This window comes from Eleutherodactylus coqui, chromosome 1 (genome assembly GCF_035609145.1).
Source record: "Eleutherodactylus coqui strain aEleCoq1 chromosome 1, aEleCoq1.hap1, whole genome shotgun sequence".
NCBI lineage: Eukaryota > Metazoa > Chordata > Amphibia > Anura > Eleutherodactylidae > Eleutherodactylus > Eleutherodactylus coqui.
The window spans coordinates 300,911,921-300,939,472 of NC_089837.1; the positions used below are offsets into that span (position 1 = coordinate 300,911,921).

General features: G+C 44.7%; 1 protein-coding gene across 1 annotated transcript; it reads left to right on the forward strand.

Moving 5' to 3' along the window:
* The first annotated feature begins 6,207 nt into the window (after window positions 1-6,207).
* LDLRAP1 (low density lipoprotein receptor adaptor protein 1) lies at window positions 6,208-27,161 on the forward strand. Its single transcript, XM_066574719.1, has 9 exons — window positions 6,208-6,394; window positions 17,626-17,768; window positions 18,145-18,257; window positions 18,806-18,920; window positions 19,401-19,473; window positions 21,161-21,253; window positions 22,571-22,695; window positions 24,268-24,302; window positions 25,583-27,161. Exons 1-9 carry the CDS (start codon window positions 6,310-6,312, stop codon window positions 25,725-25,727), a joined length of 927 nt encoding a protein of 308 aa, XP_066430816.1. The 5' UTR covers window positions 6,208-6,309; the 3' UTR covers window positions 25,728-27,161.
* Window positions 27,162-27,552: the final 391 nt, after the last annotated feature.

Consider the following 27,552-nt stretch of genomic DNA (forward strand, 5'->3'; position numbering starts at 1 on the left):
TTTTAACATTACAAAGTTTCATTGAAATATGTGATAAAAATTGTGCAAATTTTTTGCACGATTTTATCGCAGACAGCAGCAATGCGAGATTACTCTCCAAGAAAAGAATCGCTGACACTCACAAATTACAGTATATAAAGATGTGATTTTTGCCACAATTTTCTTGCGGCAAAATCGCGATTGGCCGTGTGGAGAAAGCCTCAGGGTGGAATCACACGGGTGAGAAAATTGCGTGATTTTCACAAGACGCAAGAGTCAGTAAAAAAGCCGTGGAGCCTTCCCCTTCCCTCCCCCTCGCTGGCTCACCTCCTCTCTCCTCCCCATTGGTTAATTGCAATGGGAGGGGGCGGAGCTAAGCAAAGACGTGTCCCACCTCCTCTCATTGCTGGCTGCGGACAAGGGGCAGAGAGGGGGCAGGAGCTTAGCTCTGCCACAGTCCTTTCCCTTGTTCGCAGCCAGCAATGGGAGGAGGCGGGATGGGGCGGCACTTAGCTCCGCCCCCTCCCATTAGAATGAGCCGGAGGGAAGGAGAGAAGAGGGAGTGAGTTTAGCAGTCACGCTGCTAAACTCCCTCCCCTCTCCATCGCGAGAGCCCGGCTGGTTGCTATGGCAACAGGATGCCAGATACCGGCGTCCTGTATTGCTATAGCCTGTGATCGCTATAGTAAGCAATAAAGCATGGCAGGAGAGATGTCCTGCCATGCCTTATCATAGCGATCTGCAGTGCTGCAGTAAAAGTCCCTCAGAGGGACACAGATTGTGTAAAAAAAAAGAGAAAAATAAAGTATAAAAAATAAAAATGTTAAAAAAAATGTTAAAAAACCCTTTTTTATGCTTTTTCTCATATTTGCATTAAACAAATTTAAAAAATATTTAGAAAACATTGAATGCACTTATTATCCTGCACGGCAAAAAGCGTTAAAAAAGTGCTAAAAAACTGAGGCAAAATGCTAATTTTTAGCATTTTGCCTCCCAAAAAACACAATAAAAGTGATCAAAAAAAAGTGTGTACCCAAAAATGGTACCAATAAAAACTACAGCTCGTCTTGCAAAAAATAAGCCCTCATAGAGCTCCTTCCATGAAAAAATAAAAAAGTTATAGCACTTTGAATGCAGTGAGTTTAGAAAAAAATAATAATTTCCAAAAAAAAGGTTTTTATTGTGGAAAAGTGGAAAACCCCCCCAAAATATAAGAATTTTGGCATAGTTGTAACCGTACCGTCCCGCAGAAAAAAATGTAGTGTGTCATTTATACTGCATAATTAATGCTTTAAAAAACCCAAAAAAATCTATGGCAGAATTGATGCATTTTCTCTCTTTACGATCATAAAAAAAATAATAAAAGTTTTACAATGTAGTCTATGTAACCGAAAATGGTACCAATAAAAACTACAGTTCGCCATGCAAAAAACAATCCCTTATACGGCCGCGTCGACGGAAAAATAAAAAAGTTATGGCTTTTGAAAAATGGAGATGAAAAAATACCAAAAATCGTTTGGTCCTCAACGCCAAAATAGGCCATGTCCTTAAGGGGTTAACAATTTTGGCAAATCTTTGGCCGTCTTTGTGCCCCTTTTTTAAATACTGCCTACCCTATTTCCCTGAAAATAAGACATAGCATAATTTTCCAGGATTTTTGCAGATGCAAAATGATTTTTAAGGATTTTTGAGGATGCTTGAAATATAAGCCCTACTCCAAAATTAAGTGCTGCTTACCGTTAATTTAAAAAAAGTCAATTTAAATAGTGTCCAGGCAGCTGTATATGTAAAAAAGTTAAATCTTTTTGAGCAAAAATTAATATAAGACACTGTCTTATTTTCGGGGAAACGCGGTAGTTTTTAAAAAAATGGCCTGAGTGGTGTAAAATAAAAAAGTTGAAAATTTTGTGTGCAATATAAGTGTATGCCAAAACCTGTAACTCTTTTAGACCAGAAAGCTGGCCCAAATCTTATGATAAATGTATGTTCTATGAAATATCAGCACTGTCCGTTGTAGAATCCAGGCAAGTCACATAATGGAGCATTATAGTAATGGAGAATGAGATACGCACAGTGCAGGACTCTGACATACAGACACCAAGGACATGTGGAAGACTGTTCCTATTGTACAGACTGTGGCAACAACAGCTCAACAGAGCACAATATTCCATCGCCATTATTTATGAATATTGGCATATACTGTGCCAATTCTTTTAAGAACTCGGCAGTCTTAAATTATGTCAAATTTACAAAAGCGGTGCACAGACGTGTAAATTTGGCACAAATGATGCATCAAAAATAGGAAAGAGGCGCCAAAAATGCACCAATTTGTGTTCAAAAATATGTTTTGCGCCAAAGTTAAATTCTGCTTTATGTGCTGATATGAAAAATTAGCCAGCAGTCTAATTACTGATTTTACCACATAAAATTGGAGCAAAAACATGAAAAAAAAACTAAATGTAGTTTATTTTGCCCCACAAAATACACCACTTTCTGCATACCACTACTATGTGTGCCATAACTGCGCCAATTTACATTCGGAGAATAATTAGGACAGAGCTCCACCCACTGCGTCATCATACAATGATATTCACCAAGGATTAAATGACAGGACTTACCTGGTGTCTAGCAGGGTTCCCTCCTGGGAACGTCTGCTAGCACCTCCACATCCCAGTAGGCGTATAAGAAATCAATAGTGAGGATCCTGGTGACCTTCTTTCTTATCCCGTGGCTACAGGAGAGCAGCTGAATGATTCTGCCCCTACTTGCTGAAACAGGCACAAAAGTGAATGGAATCCAATTGAAAAGTGAAAAATTCCTTCAGCGCTCGTTTAGAAAAAAGGTTCCTGGATCCTCTCTATAATAAGTTTCAAACCTTTAATGCGTTTTGTCGCTATCCGCGACTTTATCAAGCATAGGTCATTGCATTCGGAAATATGTTTCGCTCCAACAATTTCATTCTGCATCATCTACTAACATAAAATAATTAGTCAAAAGTCAAAATAAAGATAATAAAACAAAACACGGTGGCAAAACCAAAAAAAAGATCAATGTAGTTGGACTTACACCAAAAAATGCACCAAAAATAATGTGCACCAAAAGTTTGTGCCAAATACCTATTCATTTACACCATCTTTTATTACGGACAGTTTCTACCGACACTTCCTTGTAGTCATGCTTCATAACTGTATAAAAAGATAGACAGAAGGGGAAAAACAATTGGCGAGCTGGTCGGGTCTTCTTCATTTTGGCACAAACTCTTTGTAAATGTATCAAAAACTCCATGCGCCTTAGGCCCCCTGTCCACGGACGTGTATTCGCCGGCGGTAAACCTGGATATCAGATAGGGCTGACCGGCGGAGATTCGGCGGCGGCTCCTGAGGCGGAGATCTGCCGCGGGACTTTGCAGCACCCGTGCACAGGGGGCCTATATTCTGGTGCGGTTTTCAACAGTTTTTATGATAGCAGTCCAGTCATGGGTACTTTACATGATAAGGTAACTAAGCTTCTGTTCACGGCTCTGTAAACATGAGGAACAGCCTCTACGCTTGCGTGTTTTAGGGCTTAAACAGACAAATGTGTCAGCACTAGAGATGAGCGAGCATACTCGATAAGGCAAACTACTCGAGCGAGTAGTGCCTTAGTCGAGTACCTGCCCGCTCGTCTCTAAAGATTCGGCTGCCGGGGCGGGTGACAGGTGAGTTGCGGCGGTGAGCAGGGGGGAGCGGGAAGGGGGGGGGGGGGAGAGGGAGAGAGAGATCTCCCCTCCGTTCCTCCCCGCTCTCCCCCGCCGCTCCCGAATCTTTAGAGACGAGCGGGCAGGTACTCGCTCGAGTAGTTTGCCTTATCGAGTATGCTCGCTCCTCTCTAGTTAGCACATGTTTTTGCACGCAAAAACGTAACAAAGGGAACCCACTGATTTCAATGGGCTCGTTCTTATGAGCGTGTTTCTCGCATGCAATTCCTACACGTGAGAAAATATAGGCCTTACCCTATCAGAAAGCTGCTATGGCAGGTTAAAAAAAGCCAAGGGGAAGGTGTGACCCTGCGGACAAGCAACAATTGCTATGGGCTAAAAACGGTATCTATATGATATTGGTGGGACACGCGGTGTTAAAAAACAGAAGAGCGAATAAAATGTCTTAGGCTGGGTTCACACAGGGCGGATTTGCCGCGGTTTTGCCGCAGCAGATCCGCCCGCGGCAAAACCGCCCGCGGCTGCTAATCTCGGGATTAGCCAGCCATGTGGATGAGATTTCTCAGAAATCTCGTCCCCACGGGACGGCTAATCCGCTGCGGTAAATCCCGTTGAAACCGCGGCCGCCGCAGCCGCGGTTTCAAAAGAAGCAGCATGTCTATTTACTTTTTTTTTTGTTTATTTACGTCGCGGCCGCGCTCTCCACTATGGGAGCGCAGGCCGCAACGGAAAAGCATGCGGTCGAGCCGCTTCAAAGCCGCCGCCGGGATTTCCGACGGGAATCCGCCCTGTGTGAACCCAGCCTTAACGTATTGGCAACGTTTTGTCAGTGAAAGAAAAGACTACAGGTCTGTAATACGCAAATGTGAATAAGCCTCACAAAACCAGGACCTGCGCTTTTTTCCTACGTATTTGCGCACCAAGAGTCTCCTAGAAGTCTAACATGCCCTGCGTGTACAAAAACGTACAGTACTATGCGAAGACAAGCACACAAATCAACCTTGATTATTGCGTAAATATGTTGTGCTAAGCGTATTTGTGCGAACGCTCGTCGGAAACCTCCCTAATAGTCTAACCGTTAACATACCACTCAGGTGTCTCACACAGGCGCTTTGAACGCTGCTTTAATCGCAGTATAGCGCTCCCATCTAAATTAATGAGCCTCGCAGACATTCATTGGACCGCAGCGCTGCGATTTTCGAGCGCCATCTACTCTATATTTGTCCGTTTTGCGCACCTCATCACCCATCACAATGATAGGGTGCGCTGAAACACGCTGTCAGGCACAGGGAGCTGTGGCTGAAACCGAAAGTAAAATCACGGCAACGTGCCGTGTTTAAAATTGCAGCGCTTTGCCATGTTCATGCGTAAGAGCGGCCTAAGGCTACATTCACATGCGCAAGAAACTCTCCCAGCGAGGCGTGCTTTTTTTGCTTAAAATTCACATCGCTGCACATGAAAACATGGCGGCCACTTTCTATTGACTTTATTGGGAAAAATCACACTCGCATGCGCATCGAACGGCATGCGATTTCTTTCTAGGTCGTATTAAAAACAATGGGCGTAGCGTGCCGAGAGGACGCACAAATTTGGAACACGTTGCGATTTTTTTGCTGTGAGGGAAACATTGATTGTAAATCCGGGTAAAATAATGTGAACTTTCTGTGCATCGCACAAAACTAGTGGGACTTACTTGGTCGTGTGAATAAGCCTTAAAGGGGTTGTCCCGCGCCGAAACGGGTTTGTTTTTTTTCAACCACCCCCCGTTCGGCGCGAGACAACCCCGATGCAGGGCTTAAAAAAGAACACCGCACAGCGCTTACCTGAATCCCCGCGCTCCGGTGACTTCTTACTTACCTGCTGAAGATGGCCGCCGGGATCTTCTCCCTCGGTGGACCGCAGGGCTTCTGTGCGGTCCATTGCCGATTCCAGCCTCCTGATTGGCTGGAATCGGCACGTGACGGGGCGGAGCTACACGGAGCTACACGGAGCCCCATTGAGAAAAGAAGAAGACCCGGACTGCGCAAGCGCGTCTAATTTGGCGATTAGACGCTGAAAATTAGACGGCTCCATGGAAACGAGGACGCTAGCAACGGAGCAGGTAAGTGAAAAACTTCTGATAACTTCTGTATGGCTTATAATTAATGCACAATGTACATTACAAAGTGCATTAATATGGCCATACAGAAGTGTATAGACCCACTTGCTTTCGCGGGACAACCCCTTTAAGGATGGAGATAACGGGCCACTACTTCTACCCACGTCCCTAAACCTCAGTTACCATTCAGAAGCGCAGGTGTGAGTGATCTGGCATTTCTTTCTATAAGCTACACTTTTATAGACTTTAGCCCTCGTACTGTCCCTTTAAATGTCCCTTTAAATGCCCCTTGCACTCATTACAGGACCGTGAGTGACTCCACTACTGAGCAGGTGCCTCCTCACGTTTAGAAAGGTGAACACTTATCAGAAGAGGGCGTGCCCGACCATGCCACGTGACCTTATTTACATAAATATCACCTCCCTTTACAGACGTGATCATTCATCGACTCCTGGCAGGGAGGGGGGACCGAGGCGAAAAGTTTTCCGCAAGTTGTGAAGTTGCTGTCTGGCCGGTCGGAGCTGTTCCCCTCACGATGGACGCGCTCAAGTCTGCGGGAAGAGCAATCATCAGGAGTCCCAGCATTGCCAAGCAGTCGTGGGGCGGCGGGCGGCACAAGAGTGAGTGCGGGGCGGATAGGAGTGCACGGCGGCGCTGCCCGGTCCACGCACACACCGGCGGCTCTGACAGGGCTGTCAGCGGGACCCTAATGGAGGGTCCTCGTGGACGGGCAAGCCCCAAGCTATAGAGTCCTGCGTGCAGACAGAGCTGAGCGTGCTCGCTGCGGGGTAGTGACCCGGCTCTGTGCTTCGGCGGAGTACCAGCTCTCGGGCTGGACGACACGTGACTGCTGAGCCGGCAGTTCTGTCCGCAGGGAGGTGAGCGGCTGTCGGCCGGGCTGGAGAGCCGCTGTCTCTGCTACTGGAGCGCCTGAACTGCCAGTTGCTCCCAAGTACGAGCAGTTTGGCCTGACTACAGTGACTCCTCAGTAGCTGGTATGTGCGTCCTCGCTGGACTGCGCAAAACTTGTTCAAATGAACAAAAACTCCTGATAATCGTTAGGTCTCAATGCGGAACATTGTTTATGTTCAGTTTGTCGCTCACAAGAATCGTCACTGACTTCTCGGTTGCGGTGAGCGAGAAGTCAGCAGTGATCTGCCTGTGTAAACATACTGTGTGAGCGCGAACGATGTAGCGGTGACGTTACCCGCTCCGGCAGTCGTCCGGGGTGAATGAAGCACAAGACTGGACTCACAAATGTGAAAGCCAATATACCTCCTTGTGGTCTGGCTTCATGGGTGATACCAGCCTAGGATATAGTTGGGTGGTGGGAAATGTTATCACACAAATTGGTTGTTTAGGTATTAGTGTATCTTGATGCCACCAGGAAGTCCTGGAGGAGTCAAGATTGACAGGGGGTGACTCCCCTAAACGTGATTGGCTGCGCAGATTAGTTTCCTCAAGGTCCTGGAAGGCCACCATAATAATATTGCAGCTGGAAGTGCTTTAGTAAAGGACGGCGGACTGCACCTCTGTATGTTGACGGGCACCGCTGCTGCTCAGGATTTCCCCTGCAGAATCCTTAATTCCCTGGTGGCGGAGCAGAAACTAGCACCCAGCTCTGTATAGCTGCGCTGAGCGCCTTGGCATTTACTTGCTGCAGAGTGGTGTGTAGGCTGCTTGCTGGCAGCGGTGCAAAAGGCGCTCCACTGACCCTTGCCACATGTGTGAGACATAGCGGTACCCAGCAGGGAGCGCACAGTGCCAGCCCTCACGTAACTCACACAGGCCGTGCAGACATACAGCGGCGCGATACACTCTGTGCACACTACATTAGGACAGCAGGGAGTGTACAGCTGCAGGGGACAGTAATGTACAGCGTGCGGCAGCATAGAGCAGGAGACCTGGCAGGGCACTTCAGGGACCCAAAGCGACTGCCAGAACAGCGCCCACTGGACACCTTCTACTGTGGGCTAACGGAGCTGCTACACACTGTTTAAGGACCTTCATGAATGCTGCCAATCGGGAGCTGGGGTTGTGAGAGGGGTGTTCCCCCTGTTAAACCCCTAGCTTCTGGTGGCATCAAGAAACGTTAATACCAGTTGTCTGTCAGCGCCTCTGTGCAGTACTATATGTTCTAGGGTGCTATAGAAATATATTCATATTTTTATAGCCTTTGAAATATTTAATATCTTGTGTAAAGGCCCATTTACACGCAACGATTACTCAAAATTCGTTCAAATGACCGAATTTGGGCAAAAATTGCTGCATGTAAACGTGGACATCTGGCACTTTTCATTTGAACGATTTTAAGGTGAAGTTAAAATCCATCTTTCAGCTACTGGCAATAATGCAGTTTACTGTCAGACGGCATGCTGTGTTCTCCAGGGGATTCAGGAGATTGCATACATTCTGCTGGCAGCCCTGACTAGAACAGTGACTAGTCATATGCTGGGCTCTGCAAACGCCTCCTGGAGGCCCATTTAGATGCAAATGAAGATGATAGTGTTAATGCCCATTAACACTATGCAAAAATCACAAACTTTCAATAGTTTGAAAAATAATTCTTTGCATGTAAATGGGCCTTAATGTATCATAGGTGATGTACTGTACCAAGATAAACTGGTTTCACACGACTGCATTTGAATTGCAGACTCTGTGGTAATATGCAGTTCAATCAAATACATTACACAATTCCACGGTCTTATTTCTTTGGAATAACTATCATAGAATAAAGTTGCCACATTGTGTCCATCATAAACTGTGCCCTAAAGATGGTAAAGGTGCCTGCTTTATTTAGTCTTTACTTGTATATTAGGTTCAATAAATGCCATTTAAATACAACTCATCCCGCAAAAAACAAGCCCTGGGCAACTACTTTGATGGAAATGTTGTTTTTTTTTCCCCTGAAAGCTAAGAAGCCCTTAAAGAGTACCTGCACTCTTATCTTCAGAGCGCTCCTGCTCTATCAGCAGATGTTCCCTATATGGGACAGTCTTCAGCTCTCCGAAGGAACTGACAGAGCTGTGCAGGTACACTCTAAGGGGTTAATGTATACTGCACATGACTTTGGGGGTAGCATTCTTGCCTAATCTGTTGTTCCTTACAAGAGCCTCATCAGCTGTAGGTAACAATAGTCTAGATCTACCACAATGAGACCTCCAATCTAATAGTGTAGACTTGGGGTAACTGACTAGTGATTAAATGCCTGACAGTCACCCAGTGATCACCCCTCCCCTCCCCCCTGTACTTTCAGAAGAAGCGGTAATCGCTCACTGAATGAAGGTGCAGCAGGCTGGAGATCTCTGCTGGCCAGCCGCCCACCACCATTCACATAAATGGGCAGTCATTCATAGATGAATGACTGATTGTTTACACGGGACAATTGTCAGGTTTTTATGCCAGCATAAACTGAAAGACTAAACAATAGGCAAAGAAATGACTTGTTTTTCACTGGCCGTGTTTACACTGAACTGATTTCAGATTTTTGCTGTGGAATCTGCGCTGATGGCCTCCATTGAAGTCAATGGAGGCTGTCTGACCCACAGTCCATATGTAATTAACGCTGCGGATGAGCTGTGGGTACTGGCATCACTGCTCAGTGACATGAGAAATGCAAATAAACAAAACTTGTACCGTTCTTGACCACCAGCGAGCCCCCACAGTAATTCGCAATACAGTGGAAACGTGTTTGTAGGGTTGCCGGCCCAAATCCTCTGTGGGCTTTCTGCATGTGGAATCTAGTCTGCCTGTTGAGCCCAGCGTTAGACCATGCCCCCTCTCAGGTGAGGCACAGAAAGTGTCTAATGGGCTGTTCAGATGTTTTTAAATGGAAGCCTGTCGCATCCCCATAAACTAGGATATGGTGCTATTAGGGAATGTGACTTGGAGTCAGGTAATATGGGGGGGGGGGGGGGGGAAGAGTATTCAGCCACTCCCTGGATTCCACCGTGTTCCCCCCCCCCCCCCCCCCCCCCCTCTGAAGTTGGTGTGCAGCACAAAAATCTGGCCCTTTCTTCCTCCCCCCTCAGTCCAGTGTGTACTCTCCTATAAGTGTGTTTAGTGGAAAAAAAAGAATGTGATGGGTGTAGGTGCACCTGAAATAAAAAAAACTCTGTATAATACACACTTTGGTGCAATGCCCCTTCCTCAGTTATATCTGTGGATACACCTTGTGTTGGCCTGGTATACCATGCTTATGTCAATAGCCAGCACAAGGTGTATCCCCAGCTATAACTAAGGAAGGGCTGTTGCCCCGAAACGCATCTCTTTATACTCGTTTAAAGTAAAACCTGAAGCCAAGCTTGTGTTCTGTATTGTACTGAACTTTATATTTCGGTCAGCTGTGCCTACACCATCATAGTCTCACCTGACAGTGACTATTCTGATGGATTAGTGAAACTATATCATTGAGTTAGCTGTACCCGAGCTAGGTCTCTTCCATGATCCACCATCTTAACAAGAGCAGAAGCTTATCTTCCGCATGATCCTCAACCTATAACTTTTCAAAATCGCTCACCCATTCAGGTAGCACCACCCCTATCATTTTTAAATCTTTTTCTTACCTTTCTACTAAACAGGCTATGGGAGTGTATGCACAGGGCTCTGAAAAGTCAGATTTTCATGCCTCCTTCAGGGGATGACCCTACAAGATCAGGGAGTGACCTGAGTGTATTAAACAATCCATCACCCGACTCCCAGTCACATCTGCTAACAGCACCATAACTTAGTTTGAGGATGTGACAGGCTCTCTTTAATATGCCTCAGGCCCAGTGTCCATAGGTGGATCAGAGGACACTGCTTACCTGTCCAGGTCTTCTATTTTCTTCACTGCACATGCACAGAGAAGTTTTTCTCTTTTTAAAGCTCCTGCTTTCCCACAGAATCCGCAGCCCATCCAAAATTGGATCGTATGGCTTCCCTTGACTTCAATGAAAGCCGTCCGTGCAGGAACTGCACTAAGTGGGGCATGCTGCAACTTATTTTCCAGACAAAAAGGTCCGCAAAACTAATCTGCATGCTTTAATTGATGTGTGGACGCCCATGCTTCCCTTCTGCAAATCAGATTTACCCATAGACATTGGGCCTTAAGCTTGCCTATACATATGTTGTGTTTTTTGCTTTTTTTTCTTTAATATATGGTGGGGCAGGACTGTATGGTAAACTATAGTTTTTAATCCTACAAGGGAGGTCAAAAAGGTACTGGTGCATCTTGTCTCCACCGCATATATGGGTGGAGCCATGAATTGGGAGCTGTGAGTTAGAGGGTAGGGCTCGGTGATGGGCACAGCCACAGATTCACTGCCGGACACACACCTCTTTACGTGTAGCGCCCATCCCCCTGGCAATCTGACACATCTCCCAGCCTGACTACCATCTGTCCTCCAGTGTGACACATCTTCCCAGTGGACTGGCATCTCCGCTCCTTTCCCACTTCAACACTCAGAGGGCAGCTCCGCTCTTTTAGCCCTGGTGCTGCCATGCTCACAGAGCTCCCTGCCGGACTGGTCTCTCAGCTTGCACCTGCCTTCTGCTGCGGGAACTGCAGCGAAAATCCATTCATGAGCATTGGCCCTAAAGGCATCTTATCACCAGGTTCATGCTGCCCAAACAATGAGCAGCACGAACCTAGGATAGGTATGCTTATTACCCCCTGCATGTTCTTTAATGCTGCTGGGTTTCATAATATACTCTCTGAAGTTTGACTTGGAGGTGGGCTGTGCTGGCCTCTCCCTGCCTGCTGCATGCAGACTGACAGCCCCTCTCCCTATGCACAAGATAGATTATGCAGGCAGAAAGAATAACCTTTACTTGGGGTTAATGATCGTACCAGTCCTGGGTTCATATTGCCTATGGTTCGGGCAACATTATCATGGGAATCAAAACAATGTGTAGCTTTTTGTACTGGTGACATGTCTGGTTTTTAATAAGGCTTCAGTAGGTAGCAGCAGTCCTTCATGCTATCTGCGGCTGTAGACAGTTAATGAGTCTTATACCCTGGTCTGTGGGTGGGAAGTATTGCCCCCCTCCTTTAGTGAAGCTTCCTTATGGGTTACATTGCCACACTGACATGAGGCCACTGTCTGGTAAACAGATCTGTGGAATCGTCTGCTCAGCTAGTGATGGTGACACAATGTTGCTTGTATGTAACATCTCCAGTCCTGTTTATAAACGATACAGTTGAGCTGATGGGGAATGTTGTGCAGTACTGTTTATTGTTTATGGAGGTCTTGTTTACACCAGGCGATATCTAGCTTGTCAATTTCATTTCTAATGTCAGGATTCCAATCATGCTTAAACCGGTAGATATAAAGCTGATAGATCTAGGTCTTCCAGAATGTTTCTATTTACTTGGTACACAAATTAGGTTGTGGGAATTTGGGTGAAACAAAATTTCTTCCTGAAAACCCCCACATTAAAGAGCCTATCATAACCTTTGAGCCCCATAAACTATACTATGAGGCTCAAAGGTGAGGGGTCAGGGATTCTGGGGAGCTATGTCATACTTACTAGCGCCCCCCCCCCCCCCATTTATTATCCACAGCATGTGGATATTTTCAAAATCTCATCCAGCTACTCTGAACTAGACAGCAAATCTGCCCCTGTGTAGTAATAGTGGCCCTAGTAGTAATAGTAAAGGGAGGTGTGAACAATGCCTTACGTCCGGAAGTTTCCCTTTCTATAATAGAAAATAAATGTAGACCCCCAACCTGGTGTCTGGTGGGATACCCCAAAGTAATGGGGGGCCTACCAGCACCTGGAGTCCAGTTCGACAGTGGAAAATAACCAACAAATAACAATGAGCTTCATCACTCATTGTGCAGTTTAAACAGTGGCCATTCCATAGCAAATGGCCGCTGTGCATCTCAATGGAGAGGAGGAAGAGCTCTTGCACTGCCCACCCCCCACCCCCCCCCTCCGCTGGCCGCTCCGTGTGTAAGCCAGCTCTGCTAGTTCCCATGCAGAAGCACGGGAGCGCAGAGGCACAGGGATGAGTGTCGGACATCGTTTGCCCGACGCTCATCCTGTGTAAATGGGCCTCAAGTCGACTAACAATTAGCATGTGGCACATGATACCCTGGAATGCAGCATGCATTCCAGAATCCTATTCTATTGAAGGGTTCAGCGTGCGCATTTATAGTAATAGTTTAGCATATGGCAGAAGTCTCTATAGTGTTGGTCAAAGTACATAAAATGTTTCTGGCTATAGTATCACTAGTTTGGTATATAATCACATGCTGATCGTGGCACCTTGCCATGTGGTTTTGTTGAAATTCTACCACAGTTGCGGACTATACCATCGCATGTATTTACAAAGATGTGACTCCAGGCTTAGTTACAGTGCTGTTCTAGGCATTGTGCTGACCCTTCACTGTGCCCACATGGAACAGAGTGGGCACTCACACATTCAGGCACTGTATTCTCACCCAAAGGTATGATATGAGGTGAGAGCTAAGCCACATTTTGGCTGAACTTGACTTTCCCTTAAGGGTATATTGACATGCAGTAGAAATGCTGTGGATTTTCTGCAGTGACATCTGTTTTCTGTACTGGCACTAATGGCCTCAAGAAATCTAATCTACGCACTGCAGAGAACATCATAAACCGACCTGTTGTGGAATTTAAACCCACAATATCACTTGATGTAATACTCGTGTATTCTGCTGTTCTGCAAGATCTTGACTATTACGAAAATGGCAGCAAGGTTACATTCACACTAGCACTTTTTCAACTGATTCAGTTTTATGAAAAATGAAAACGGATCTGTCAAGCTTTCTGTCTACAGCTGTGTTTCAGCATGTAAAATGTGGTGGTGCCTGTTCAATGACTGTGGTTAGCACTGTTTCCTTGCAGTGCTGGAGTTATGGCCTCATGTCCACAGCATGTGGATTTTTCACACTGATTTCCGCAGCGGATGCACTGCAAGTCGTCATTAAGCCCCCCCCCCAACTCCTTTAATTGACTTTTTAACCTTCAAATCCAAAAATGTAAGCTCCCATAGAGATGAATGGAGCCACATCCATGGTAAAATGGAGCATGCTGTGATTTATTATCTGTGTGGCATTCGCCAATTTAACACCTGCAGATTTAGTTTTTATTTGAAGCACGGGTGCCTAATGCTTCCCTATGGGTGGCTTGATCTGCACATTCTGCAAATCAAATGCTCCTGTGGACATTGGGCTGTTGGTTTTAAATCTGACCATGGGTGATAAGCCATATGGAGTTCCTCAAAGTTGATGGCCCCCCCCCCCCTTTTTTTTTTTTTTTTAAAGGCTAGGACCCAAGCATTGTGGGCTTGCAGTGCTAACCATTGAAATATATTCATGAGAAAATTGCCACTCATTGGGTACAAGCAATAAAGCAGGGGTCCCCCCAACTCCAGTCCTCGGGGACCACCAACAGGTCATGTTTTCAGGATATCCTATGGTAAGAACACCTGTGGCAATGTCTGAGGCACTGACAATAATTACATCACCTGTGCAACACTGAGGAAATCCTGAAAACATGACCTGTTGGTGGTCCCTGAGGACTGGAGTTGGGGACCCCAGCAATAAAGGATCCATCTGTTGTCAATTATAAAACTGGGGGGGGGGGGGGAAGCACAGCTGTCTCCACTTCTGATCCAGAGTTTGTTTAAAAAGACAGACTAAAACAGAGTTGGGACTTATTTAGACGAACATATATCGGTCGGTGTCTTCACAGCCGGCCGATATACGCTTCCATCTGAGCAGTCCCTCCCCCTCACCAGCTCTCTGCCTCTCCTTCATTCCTGCTGAAAGTCAACAATAAGCGACTCATTAACTAAATCTGCACGATGGCTGTGTTAGACACAACTAATCTCGCTCAAAAGACAGCTTATGAGCGAATTTTGAGCAATAATCGTTGTGTCTAAATGAGCTTTTATGTTCACTTGGCTGTTTAGTTAACTTCTGGTTACTATTTTTGTTATGAAAGACTAGTTGCTGCCATCTCCTGTGTCTGCTTATCTCTTGTGGCAATGCTCCCAGAAGGAAGGCAAGTGTGATGGATGGCAGCACTGTGTACATGAACTCCAGCAGGTCTAGTCTGAGACTAACAATTGGCTTCCTGCTAATGTAAATATTGAGTTCAATTTGTACACTAATGTGGCAGGCTGTTGCATTAATACCTTGTAAGCATACTGCTGTCTGCTGATTTAGGGTTACCTCCTGTTGGTATTGTATCTTGATGCCACCAGGAAGTCCTGGTGGAGACAAGTGACAGCTGGGTGATGCCCCCTCAACCTAATTGGCTGCAGATAAGGCTCCCCTGCAGGTCTTGGCAGGCCACTAATTGTCATGTCCAGCCTGCCATCCCAGATAGAAGCTCCTCGCTGCTGCCGGATCACTTTGGTTACTGATGTTGCTGTTTATTGGCCAGCCCTTTGGTCTGCTGCTCCCGATTCCTGCTGGCAGGCAAGTATACTTATGCAGTCCTGCCTCCCAGCCCCTCTCCAAGGCTCCCTGGCCTGCCTGCTGCTGCTTCTATTTGTTACCCGGCAGCTCTACTGTCCCACCTCTGCTCGTTCTAGCTGCCCCGTCCGTGCAGCTAGTTATGCAGTATAGGAGAAGGCAGCCGAGAGCTGCTGCTCCCCCACATGTCAGTGCAGCTGAGTGCCGTTGGGGCGCACACACTGAGAGCCGCAGCATTGTGGGACGACCGTATCGGGAGCTGCAGCTGGGTGTTTGCCTAGCAATTTGGCCGCGCACACTGCTGTGACCGGCTGCATGGGGGGAGGACAGTATTGCAAGCGCGAATGGGTATTGTCTCTTGAGGTGATACTTGCAGACCCCTGCGCCATTCACCCAATCCACAGCTAGGGGTGTGACAGGGGTGTTCCTGCATGGAAGCCCTGTCAAACCCCTTGCTTCCTTTAGCATCAAGATACAATAATACCCCTCCTGTCATAATCCTTTGAGGGCCAAGGGACATATGTCTTTTCAATTTTTATTAACTTGTAATAAAAATTTTTTTTTTTAATCAGAGCTAAAAGGGTTAAAGGAGATGTCCCAAGGCAGCAAGTGGGTCTATACACTTCTGTATGGCCATAATAATGCACTTTGTAATGTACATTGTGCATTAATTATGAGCCATACAGAAGTTATAAAAAGTTTTTTACTTACCTGCTCCGTTGCTAGCGTCCTCGTCTCCATGGTGCCGACTAATTTTTGGCCTCCGATGGCCAAATTAGCCGCGCTTGCGCAGTCCGGGTCTTCAGCAGTCTTCTATGGAGCCGCTCGTGCCAGAGAGCGGCTCCGTGTAGCTCCGCCCCGTCACGTGCCGATTCCAGCCAATCAGGAGGCTGGAATCGGCAGTGGACCGCACAGAAGAGCTGCGGTCCACGAAGACGGAGGATCCCGGCGGCCATCTTCAGCAGGTGAGTATGAAGACGCCGGACCGCCGGGATTCGGGTAAGCGCTGTGCGGGTGGTTTTTTTAACCCCTGCATCGGGGTTGTCTCGCGCCGAACGGGGGGGGGGGGGGGGGGGTTAAAAAAAAAAAAACCCATTTCGGCGCGGGACATCTCCTTTAAGCCTTACTAACACAGGTGTGATTCACATCCATGTGTCCAATTGGGTTTTTCATTTCCCTTCCAGATCTGTGGTGAGGATTGCAACATGCACTAATCTTGCCTGACCTATAGACAAGAATGGTCCGCACAAACAACTGAGCTGTTAAAATGTACAGAAGGTGTTTGCATGCTGTTCAGTAGTTTTCGTGCAAGCAGGGCCTTATAAGTCTCCTCACTCGCCTCCTAGGTGTCTCCACACACCACCTGGGTGCTCTCCTTAAGAAGAGACACCCCTCCCAACCAAGATTTTTCCTTGGGCATGACTATACGAATAAGGGTTTTTTTATTTTTTTTTGTGTGTTCTTGACTGACTTGATAGCACATTCACCGGACTTTAAAGGGGTTTTCAGTAACTTTACTATTGATGACCTGTTCTGATCCTCAACTGATTGGAGGTCTGTTGCTTTGGGAACCCACTGATCCTCTTTCAGTGAAATGGAATTGACATTAACAGTTGGGTTAAAGCTGGAAGTATAATAAAAGCCATTGCTTCCATATTTAACACATGGACACCTTCATTCATATTTGCAGCAAACTAACTTTTCATAAGTCTTAGTGGCTGCAAGCTGCCAACCAGATGTGCTATACCTCCTATAGATAAGTCATGTGCCGAGTTCATACACACACCACACAGGGTTCATTTAAACTACTTTTTACCTCCCATTCAGGGTTTGTCTTTTTGAACAAACAGACTTGCTCTTTACCCAACACCCACCCCCGATTTTTGCCTCACTCATGAGGTTCTCTATAGCAGAAAGTATGGCAGGCATGAATGTGTACCATTAGGACTGCTTCATACTTCCATTTATCTTGGCAGCATTCTCAAATGCTTGTGAAAGACTTCATTTTAACATCCTCCATAGACTTCTCTATAGGATTTCATGAACACCAGACAAAAAAGCTTGTTACAATGTAACATAAAGCTTCAATGCTGAATAAATCATGTAAATGTTCTTGCTACTTCTGTGCACTTTTTTGTCTTCCAGTGCTTATCCAAAGATGCTCTCTATTGCTGGGTAATTATGACTGCATAATGCCAAACTAGTTAAGGATTGATGCCTTCACCATTTAGTTGGGTGGAAGGGGGGTATCCAAGGCACCCTGGCTTAGCTGTTTACATCTGTATTACAATTTGTCAATTGTGACTCCTGAAAAGGTGTCAGTTATCCCATAACATGGATACTCTGATTACACCATTTCACTGCATGGCTATGTTCACAGTGAAATAAAGGCACTTCACAGACCTTTGTTTTATTTCTAGAGCTTCCAGAAAACTGGACAGATACCAGGGAAACCCTGTTAGAAGGAATGCTGTTTCATCTGAAGTATCTGGGCATGACCTTGGTAGAACAACCAAAAGGGGAAGAACTATCTGCAGCTGCAGTGAAGAGGATTGTAGCAACAGTATGTGTAATACTAGCAAATCTCCATTGTTTGGCAGGGGATGGAAGAAAACTTGCTTTTATAGCCAGGAGCAATTCATGCATGCCGACACAGTAAAACATCAAATGTATTCAAAATGCTTTCTGAATACCAAACTATACTTTCTCTTTACACGTCCTTTGCGTTCAATGTGGGTAGACTATCAGTTATGATTGGGACATCATGTACACTACATAGTGTGTTTGTATGTTAAACTGTTCCTGCTTCTCACATAGTGTTAATATTTGTAGTATGTGGTGTGTGCCTAACTGTGGTTTTTTTTTTTGTAAAGTGAGTTAGTTAGCACTTACGTTTTCTTATGGTACTATAACCCTTTTTTTTCCCCCTCCTGCTTAAGGCCAAAGCAAGTGGAAAGAAACTTCAGAAAGTACTTCTTAAAGTGACTCCCAGAGGTATTATTCTTCATGATAGTGTTACCAACAAGCTGATTGAAAACGTGTCAATTTATAGGTAAGTTGCTTACCCCACCATCTTAAAGCAGAAGATACACTCGCATATAGATCTCGAATGATTATTCCTTTGCTTGGTACCAGTAATATCTGATTGTTTGCATATAAAAAATGTGCTTAACCTAAAAGGGCAGTCGGGCTTCAGCCAGACAACAATGCAGGGGATGGGTTAAAACAAGTCTTTACTTAACCATTGGAAGCAGTTTCATCACTTCACCCACCTCCCTCCCTTCCCAGTGTGGTTTTGTTAATGACTACATGCCAACAATGTCAGCACTGCAGCCAATCGCTAACTTCAGTGTACAGTAGGAGACTAGCAGACAGTCACTGGCCTCTGTGCAGGCCATGTTGTAGGCATGTCCTCACTGCAGTCTAGTAAACTGACCAATGGGGAAGCCCAAGGAGTAGCATGGGTGGTTCAATTTTAATGGGCAAAGTATAGCATTCTGTCATAACTTTTAGTAGGGTTTGCCCAGCTCCTGAAGACTCCCTCCCTAGTGTGTGTGTGTGTGTGTGTATATACTACTGCACTCCCCTCTTCCTTTGCAGGATATCATACTGTACAGCTGATAAGTTGCATGACAAAGTTTTTGCCTACATCGCTCAGAGCCAACAGAATGAAACCTTGGAATGCCACGCATTTCTCTGCACAAAGCGGAAAATGGTAACCACTTTCTATTTCATATATAAAGCTATACTTATCACATATTCCCTGCCAAGTGGCATCATGTACCTTTAAAATACAAATCTGATATGAAATTTATAGTTCCCAAACTGTAAACATGGGGTAGATTTACAATATGGAAATCCACAGCATTTATAGGAACACAGCAATGTGAAGTTTTTTGTTTTTTTGTTTGTTTTTCTCATTAGCTAGCTGCAGAAAAAAAATCCCCTCCCAAAACTTGTGCAAAAGCTGATACATGAATTTAAATGATCAGCCTGTCAACTAGCTGTAGTTAACTTTATAGTGTGAAATCTTCCTCTTGAAGTGAGGGGGTGAATTCTGCACCAAATGGTGGTGAATGTCCACCTTGTGTACTCAAACTAATTCTGATCTGTGTGGGAATGGCTTTAGGATTTTTTTTTTCCTCTGCAGTTAATACTATTTTGAAGAAACATGTATATATTTTGTCTTTAATAGGCACAAGCAGTTACGTTAACAGTTGCTCAGGCTTTTAAAGTGGCATTTGAATTTTGGCAGGTTTCCAGAGATGGTAAGCATATGAACAGATTTAACTTGACCCTCTTACAGGAAAAAACTCTGCGGGCTGTCATGTTCTTGTGTCTTTGTAGCATTCCAATAAGTACACTTTGGGGCGGATGTGCTCAGTGTATTGGCTTGTGCTGAATGATCAGTTTGACACATCTTTAGACACCTCTGTGTAAGGCCCCCTGCACATGGGTGGAAATTCCGCAGTGGGATTTTCTGCAGAATTTCCGCCCGTGCCTGCTTGCCTAGGATTGCATTAGATAATGCAATCCTGTGCACACAGCCACAATTTGTCTGCATGAAAACACATCGTGGCATGTTTTACATGAAATGTGAGTAGTGACGGGCCAGCTGGGAGGCAGCCAGCACACAGCAGACGAAACACCGGGAGCTGGTGAGCCACAGGTCTCTGCAGGGGCACGGGTCGGCATCCCGCTGTGAGAATTTTCGCAGCGGGATACGACCCAGCCGTCTGCAGGCGGCCTAAGTTTGCACCATCTTCTGTGTCAAAACTGTGGCACAATTTTGCAGCATGTCTTCACCTATAATCCACACTCCTTTTCTGAGTCATAACTGACTTCTAGGGTAACTATTTCTTGGCAGACTGTTTTTGCAGGGTTGTTTGCCATAGCCTTTCCCAGTCCTCTTTTTTTTTTTTTTTTTTTTTTTTTTTTTTTTTTGGGTACTCATTTTACCAACCTTGGAAGGCGCAGTCAGCTACCTGAAGCATGTGGGTATTGAACCCACAACCTTTATGCCATGAGCACTTAGGGTAGCAGAAATGCAGTTCCAACACTCAAGGCTCATTGTCAAAATGTAATGTGGTGCTAGGCCATATATCAGAAGTACATAAAACTCTTTATGTAAGACTCTCCCTTGCCTTCCAGCAGCTTGCAGATTTTTCCTTAAGTGTCCTCACTGAAGGAATTTGTTCCAGCAGACTGAGCATTTGCTTATTCATAGGCTGTTCAGGGACAGTGGGTTTTATTCATATTTTTTTTATATGGGGGATCCTAAATGATAGTGCTTCCATCCTTTCCCCTACAGTCAACTATTGATGACCTATTCTCAGGATAGGTCATCAATGGCTTAAACACACACACTTTATTGTGCCCCCTTTCCCCAATGAAATCAAAAGTGAGGGGGTGGGGGCACAGCAAAAAGCAATTTGTTGGTGTATTTCCATGTTGACTGCAACAAAGACTTGGCCATAACATATTTTTTGTAAACTGTGTGAAACCAAACTTAGAGGGGTTGTGCCAAGATGCATATGGGCATTCATGTGAGATGCCTTCCTGTTATGTTTTCTATGTTGTGATAACTGCACAGCAGAGGGTCCATAAAAATGGAAACTGTTCTTTGATGACTCGTTCCATGTGGACCCCCAACTTTTGAGGTTCATATGCCCTATTGGTGCATAAAAACAGGTTGTCCCAAGATGGCTTCCCGTGTTCCTAAAGTCTCCCAGTTTATTGCCCATTCCATAGGTAGATAAGCTCATGGGTATCTAGTAGTGGTTTACTGCTGGAGGCTTCATTAATCACCAACAGTGAGTTTAGGATAGGGGAAAGTATCTGAACTGTGTTTTGGGCCACTTAAAGGCAAAAGTGCCTTTTTTTTCCCAGTTAACACACTTTGGATTAGGCAAATATTGCTGCAAATCATGGGTTTATTTTCAATCTTGTATACAGGTAAAGAGAAGAGGGAAAAATCTGGCTCTGACGGTGAAGGGACAAGTAGTTCTCAATCAGAAGGGTCATCAAGTACTGCTAGCCTTAAAGGAGGTGAGTTTGTGATGGTCTCCGCTATCCAGTAATGGTAAACTTTGTCCCTATCAAGTTATAGTGTGACTCATTGGCTCTGCTAGATATAACTAAAATCTTCAGATTAAAGGGAACCTGGCATATTGAACATGGTGAGCGGGCTTCTCTATGCATACTGCTACAGTGAACTCTTAAGCTCCTAATCAGGAAATTAGGTCAAAAAAACTTTTTTTCTTAAACTATATATTTGTTATGACTCTGGATGTTCCAACACAAACTTACTTGCAGACCCAGCGACCTCGCTCCCGTATGACGCTTCGGCGTGACGCGGCAGTGGTAGGCGGGGAAGCGGTTTCACGCTATCTTCCGCTGTGCTACAGCAGAAGACGGCGTGATGGGCGGCTTCCATTGACTGCAATGGAAGCCGTCCGCGTACACCCGCAGCAAATAGAGCATGCCGCGGGTGAGGACTGGTGATTGTACGGTGCAGAATTCCACGGTGGAATTCCGCATCGTGAGCCCTGAGCTATTAGGTTCAATAGAACCTAATAGCTGCGGGCAATGCAGCGGATTTCCGCTGCGAATTACTCGGCGGAAATCCGTCCGTGGGAGGGAGCCTTAAATCTTAGCTCATTTTGTTAGATGCATCACTTCCTGACTCTCTCTAATAAAAATGGAAATGAACTGAACTTGCACTTGCTACCTTGTGGAGGCACTACATCTTGCTCAAGCTAGCCAAACAAGTGGGTGTGGGTTGCATTCTATGAGGGCTGCAGTCCTTCTGGTCTTGGATAAATGGCACATGACCACTGCAGCCAAAAAGCCCATTTACATGGGATGATTGTCGAGACAACTATACTTGCTCTTGTGCTGTTACACAGGTGAGTATTGCTGGCTCGCTCACAGTGGCTAGCAGGTGGCCAGGGTGGCTAGAGGAGACTACACTATTTACTCTCCCCCCTCTCCATTCACTTTACACAGCGGCTGTTCATTCAGTGAAAGCAGCTGTTCAATACTGATCAGGATTTTAAGCTGCATAAGATCCTGACCAATGAGCATTCAGTGTAAATGGCAGCCATTCAGTACTGAATGGCTTCTGTGTAAGTGAATGGAGAGGGGCAGGGGGAAAAGGAGGCAAGTCTCCAGTCGTCCTGGCCCCCTGCTGTCAGAGCCAGCAATACTCTCCTGTGTGGTGGCACAGGGACGAGTGTCGGGCATCGTTTAGGTCCATTTACACTGGACAAATGTCAGTTAAAGACTGGAGGACTGCAGGATTTTGTCTGGATGTTGGTGTAAGGGGTTCACTACTTTAATCCAGTTTTGTTCTTGTTAATTTAGCTACAGGTAACCTGTTGGGTTTGGAAGAAGTAACTAAAACATCAGATGTCTTAAATGCAAGGGACAATCACTTTGAAAGTGTGTTTGGACAAACTGCCCGCAACGAGAACAACAATGTAATGTGGGTGAGTAGAGCATTCTCTTGTCTTTAAGCACAGATTTTGACTCCTAATTCTTGAGGAATGGAACAGTTGTTTCTAAGCACAATATTAAATCCACCTGCCTAATGCTGTATAGACCCCCTCTTGGCTCATCCCAAACAGGTGAGCCCTCAAAAAATAAAGTCGACAAAACCTCTGAAGGTGTCTTATGATAACTGGCACAAATACACTAGTATCAGGTTCTTACAAAGTCCTGTTAATTGTGGAGTCTGCACACATCTGACCCGTATTCCAACACATCCCACAGATACACAATCAGATTAAGATCTGTAGAGGTGGTAGACCATGTAATCACCCTCACCTGTCGCGTTTCCTTAAACTACTCCTGGACAACTTTCCTGCGTGAGTCACTGCTAGAAAACACAAGTACCATGTGTTCCACTAGAGTGGTTCTTTAATAGTTAAAATTGACAATCAAAATTGGTTTTAACTGATTTGACAGTTTTCACCAAAGTATTCAGCTCATAAGGAGTTGATATATAAATGTAATGGGTGACCAAGTAATTTCTGACAATCTATGGAAAATTATACTCCAGGCCCTCATGATACAGCACTGATCAATAGAATACAGAAGCTTTGTAAAAACCCTGCTACCTTCAGTAAAACAAAGCTACTTTCAGCCACATTGCCTATCATGGGGCTCTATAGTATCTGCTTCTGCAACAGAGTAAATGAGCTGTTGAAGTTGCTTGAAAATTTTGTATTTCAGTAACATGGGGAAATAATTGATGTGAGTAAAAACATAACTGACATGCAGGGGTTATGTAAAATCTTAATTTTTCACAAACCCCATCAGCATATTTGACTGCCTGTTGGTAGGGTAAGTCCTAAAAGTGTACACGCCATAGAGCGGAGCTTGCTGTCATACCATGGCCCTATATACTAATCTGTGCACTGACATTGCAAGTCTAACTCGAGACCCCTGCCAAGTTCAAGAACAGGAGTTCTGTCCCCTGCAGGGTTATTTCAACCCCCTACAGTAAAGAGACAACCAAATGAAATGCACCAGTGCTTCACTTTTAATGTGACTGCGGCACCCGCTCAGGTATGTCAGCCGAGGTGAGATGAATGTTTTGCCAATCATGCATATGCATGCAGTGCTTCATTCATGACCAAGTAGGACACGGGTGACCGCCTCTTCCCCCACAGATCAGGGGATAATTTGAAATTGTAGTACAAAACCTTCAAGTGAATGGGAAGGGCAGCTAAGGTAAGTCAAGGAACCACAGACCATATCTTCCTTTCCATATTGCAATCAATGAAGGTCCCGGCTATTGGACTTCATGACATATTATAGCAGATTCCTAGATGTACTATAAATGAAAGGTGGAATCTTTGGCATTACGGTTTGCAGATCTACATTTTTCTACGAGTTGACTGTTAATAACTAGGTTTCTTGGTGGTTTGCTTTGGCCACTTTAGTGCTATAATCAATTAAAATCTGTCTTGCAGAATCTGTAAACTGTAACATAGCATGGTAGGAATTGCCTTGATTGGAAGTACTTAATGCACTTATTTTCTCTTCCTCCTGTGCAGGAGCTCGATGATGGACTTGATGAGGCATTTTCAAGGTAATGTTCTAGACTTTAAAAAAAAAAAAAAATGCTAATGGCATCGTCTATTGAGCCTGTGCATGTTATGCTGTTCACTTGTATAAAAGGACTTAGTGCCAGTGTTGCCTAAAGTGAAGCAAGGACAATGTCACATAAGGCACTCTTTTCAGTATAAGGTTAGCACTGTGATCAGAGTAAGGAAATCTTATGTAGTCAATGAAGGAGTTGTTGTAAAGTTCTTCTGTCTAGGCGCTGCAAATCTATACAGGAGTCCCGTGACTATCAAATTTACTGCTCACGGCCTCTGCTGTTACTGTGTCTCAGGAAACTTGTTAAGGTGTCTTTTTCCTGTTGGCTTGCATTTAGAAGTTTCTGAATTTGTGTAATTGTATAAATGCTTTCCTCTAGCACTCAGCTTCCTGTCTCTATAAACACGGCACACTGCTGTTACTTTGAGGCTGCAACCGCACGGGCTATAAAATATCACTTATGTGAAAGAACCTATTGGAAACGATGGGCTTCACATTGTAGCTCCCCTCCCCAAATGAGATTTTGTAGCCCGTGCAGATACAGCCTAAAGCACTGTTTTCCAAAGTGTGCTCCATGGAGCCCAGGGGACTCTGAAGGAGGGTCTAGGTCCCCACTCGACTCACTGCTGTAGCAGTGTCCAGACAGCCTGTACTGAGGAAATGAACATCTAGGACCCACAGTTGGTATAGCAATGTGGATCACATGAGCCAGCTCTGGTCATGTGATCCAGGTTACTATGCCGACCATGGGTCCTGGATGTTCATTTCCTCAGTACAGGCTGTCACCTGCTACAGGGGTGAGTAGATGGGGACCAATGGCTGACTATGATTGGGGTGACCGCCCCAGGTCTGAGACTCCAAGGGGGCCCATGGCCATCCCAATCGCCCTTATTGAAATCCAAACTGCTAAACCTCCAGCTTCAAGTAGAGGAGGGGGTTAAGTAACTTCCTTTTCCAGCCTTCTCACAGCATTTGAGCTCCGATGCAGCGGACAGGTAAGGCTGTGTGTAGTAAGTAATCTAACCCCTTCCCCCCCTTCCTGCATTGGAAGAGCATAGCAGCAATGGGGGGGGACACTATTGCTACACACTTCTTGAGGCTCCACGGGAAACTTTTGCTTCAAAAAGGGCTCCATGGCTGAAAGTCTGGTGACCACTGCAACATCAGGTTGCCCTATATAATGGAACTTGGTGAGCCTTTTAAACAAACCCATCACCTGTGTGTTCTCATACCTTTTTGTGTGACTTGTACTTTTCTCTTTACCTATAGACTTGCAGAGTCCAGGACCAATCCTCAGGTTCTTGACATTGGAGTGAGTGAAAGTGATATCCAGCCTGAAGAATGCTTCTCTCCTACTACTTGGGACAGAATGGAGCTCAGCCCTGCGGATGGAGATGAATTGTTTATGTTCTGACGTTGGAAAGTGTTTCCCAGTTTTCAGTGCAATAGTCCCACAGAGCAAATATCACTGAAAATGAATGCATTTTGACATGGGACCATGAAACCAAAGCTTTAAGTCCTTTTCTACAATGCAGTGGAGGAAGGATGACTGAGTTCTACATCTCTGCATCAAATGGCATGCTGTGACTTGCTTTATTCTGGAACAAAAAGTTAACCAACTTTAACCCCATAAAGAACTTTCATTTAAAGTTTGCTTTGGAAAATGTAATGTTACAACTTTTTACATCAGTATTTAAGCTGTTAAATGTTCATATGCCCTGCTTACAGTGGGGATGCAATATTCATGCCAGGCTTACTCATGTCAATTTTTTGTATATGTAATATGTATATTTTTTTTTCGGTAATACAATGATGGGCAGCCAAAGCCCTGGGACTACATGCAGTCTTCCCAGCTCAGCTGCTACCTCTTGTTTTGAGGGTCAGTGTTTTTGGGAAACGCTGCAGTTTTTCACATGGTATTTTGAGCCAAAACAGAGGTGGATTCAAAAGTAATGGGGAATCCACTTCTGACTTTGCCACTGTAGTTCTTCATGCAGTTTGAATTATTTTTACAAAGATCACTGTGTGAGAAGCCTTAAGTCATCACTAAGGCTGATCTTCCTGGATGTCTATTTCTTCTTGGCTAGTAATCAGCCAGTTGTAGGTATTAACATGACATTGGCTGTTTGCCTTGATCCTTCACCAGCAATTTTTAGTCTCTTAGGCTTCACGTTTATACAGAATTTTGACACTATACATTTCAACTTTTATACACTTTAAATTATCGCACTTCAATGAGAACTGCACTTATTGTATATTTTATGTATTTTTATTTTTGCTTTACTCTTACAGAAGTCTCCCTTTTCCCCCAACTTGCATGCTTTATTTTTTTAATTTATATTTAATACCATGCTGGTGACTTGTATTTTGGGAATGCTGCATAAACCAAGAAAACTAGATATTTAGGCAAGACTTTTTAACTTCATAAACTCTTGCTAATTTATAGACTTAAACTAATGACATGCATGGAAGTCTATGGCAGCCAGTAGTGAAGAATTATGTCCATTGTTGGCATGTCATGTACTATTCTCATGTGGAGGTGGTGATAACACTAACATTGTTAACTCAGTTATAATTGATCAAAAATTCTCTAACTTTCCCCATATTTTGTTTTTGTAACAAATACTTCAAGTTCTGCATTAAAGTTTTTTTTTTTTGGGTTTCATTATCACCTGGATAAACCACCGAGTTGATGTAAAAATTGAAGATTATGTATGTTTGTCTCTTTTGTTGAAATCCTTGCTATAGAAGTAGTTTCTAAATGTCTGTTATACAGCTTTTTATAACTTGAATGTACAACTGTAACATACGACAATCTTTCTAGAATATACTCTGCTTTAAAAACTGAGATTGAGTCGTGTAAGAATTTGTACTAAACCAAACATCCACTCACAATCAGTGCGTCTTATAAAGCGAAAAATGCTTAACTACTGTATTGCACATGCGGAAGAGAGCTCTGGTGTCGGACACCTACTATGTAGTGTAATATAAATGTTCAGGGCCTGCCTGACACTGGATTGGAAAGGGTTACATTTCAATTTAAAAAACTAACTATATACCTCCCAAATGGGAGCAATAAAAACTACAAGTTGTACCAGGAAGAAAAAGCCCTCATACAGACTTGTCAACTGGAGGGGGGTGAGAGGGGGGTGAGAGGGGGGGGGGGGGGCTCTGCTCCTGGAATGTGGCACAACAGGTTTTGCAAATGTGGCTTGTTTCAGTATATAGCAGGGTAACAA

Coding starts and splice junctions, on each gene's coding strand:
- LDLRAP1 (XM_066574719.1), top strand. CDS start 6,310: ATGGACGCGCTCAAGTCTGCGGGAAGAGCAATCATCAGGAGTCCCAGC. Junction 18,921..19,400: donor TCTGCACAAAGCGGAAAATG/GTAACCACTTTC, acceptor TGTCTTTAATAG/GCACAAGCAGTTACGTTAAC. Junction 22,696..24,267: donor AGAACAACAATGTAATGTGG/GTGAGTAGAGCA, acceptor CCTCCTGTGCAG/GAGCTCGATGATGGACTTGA.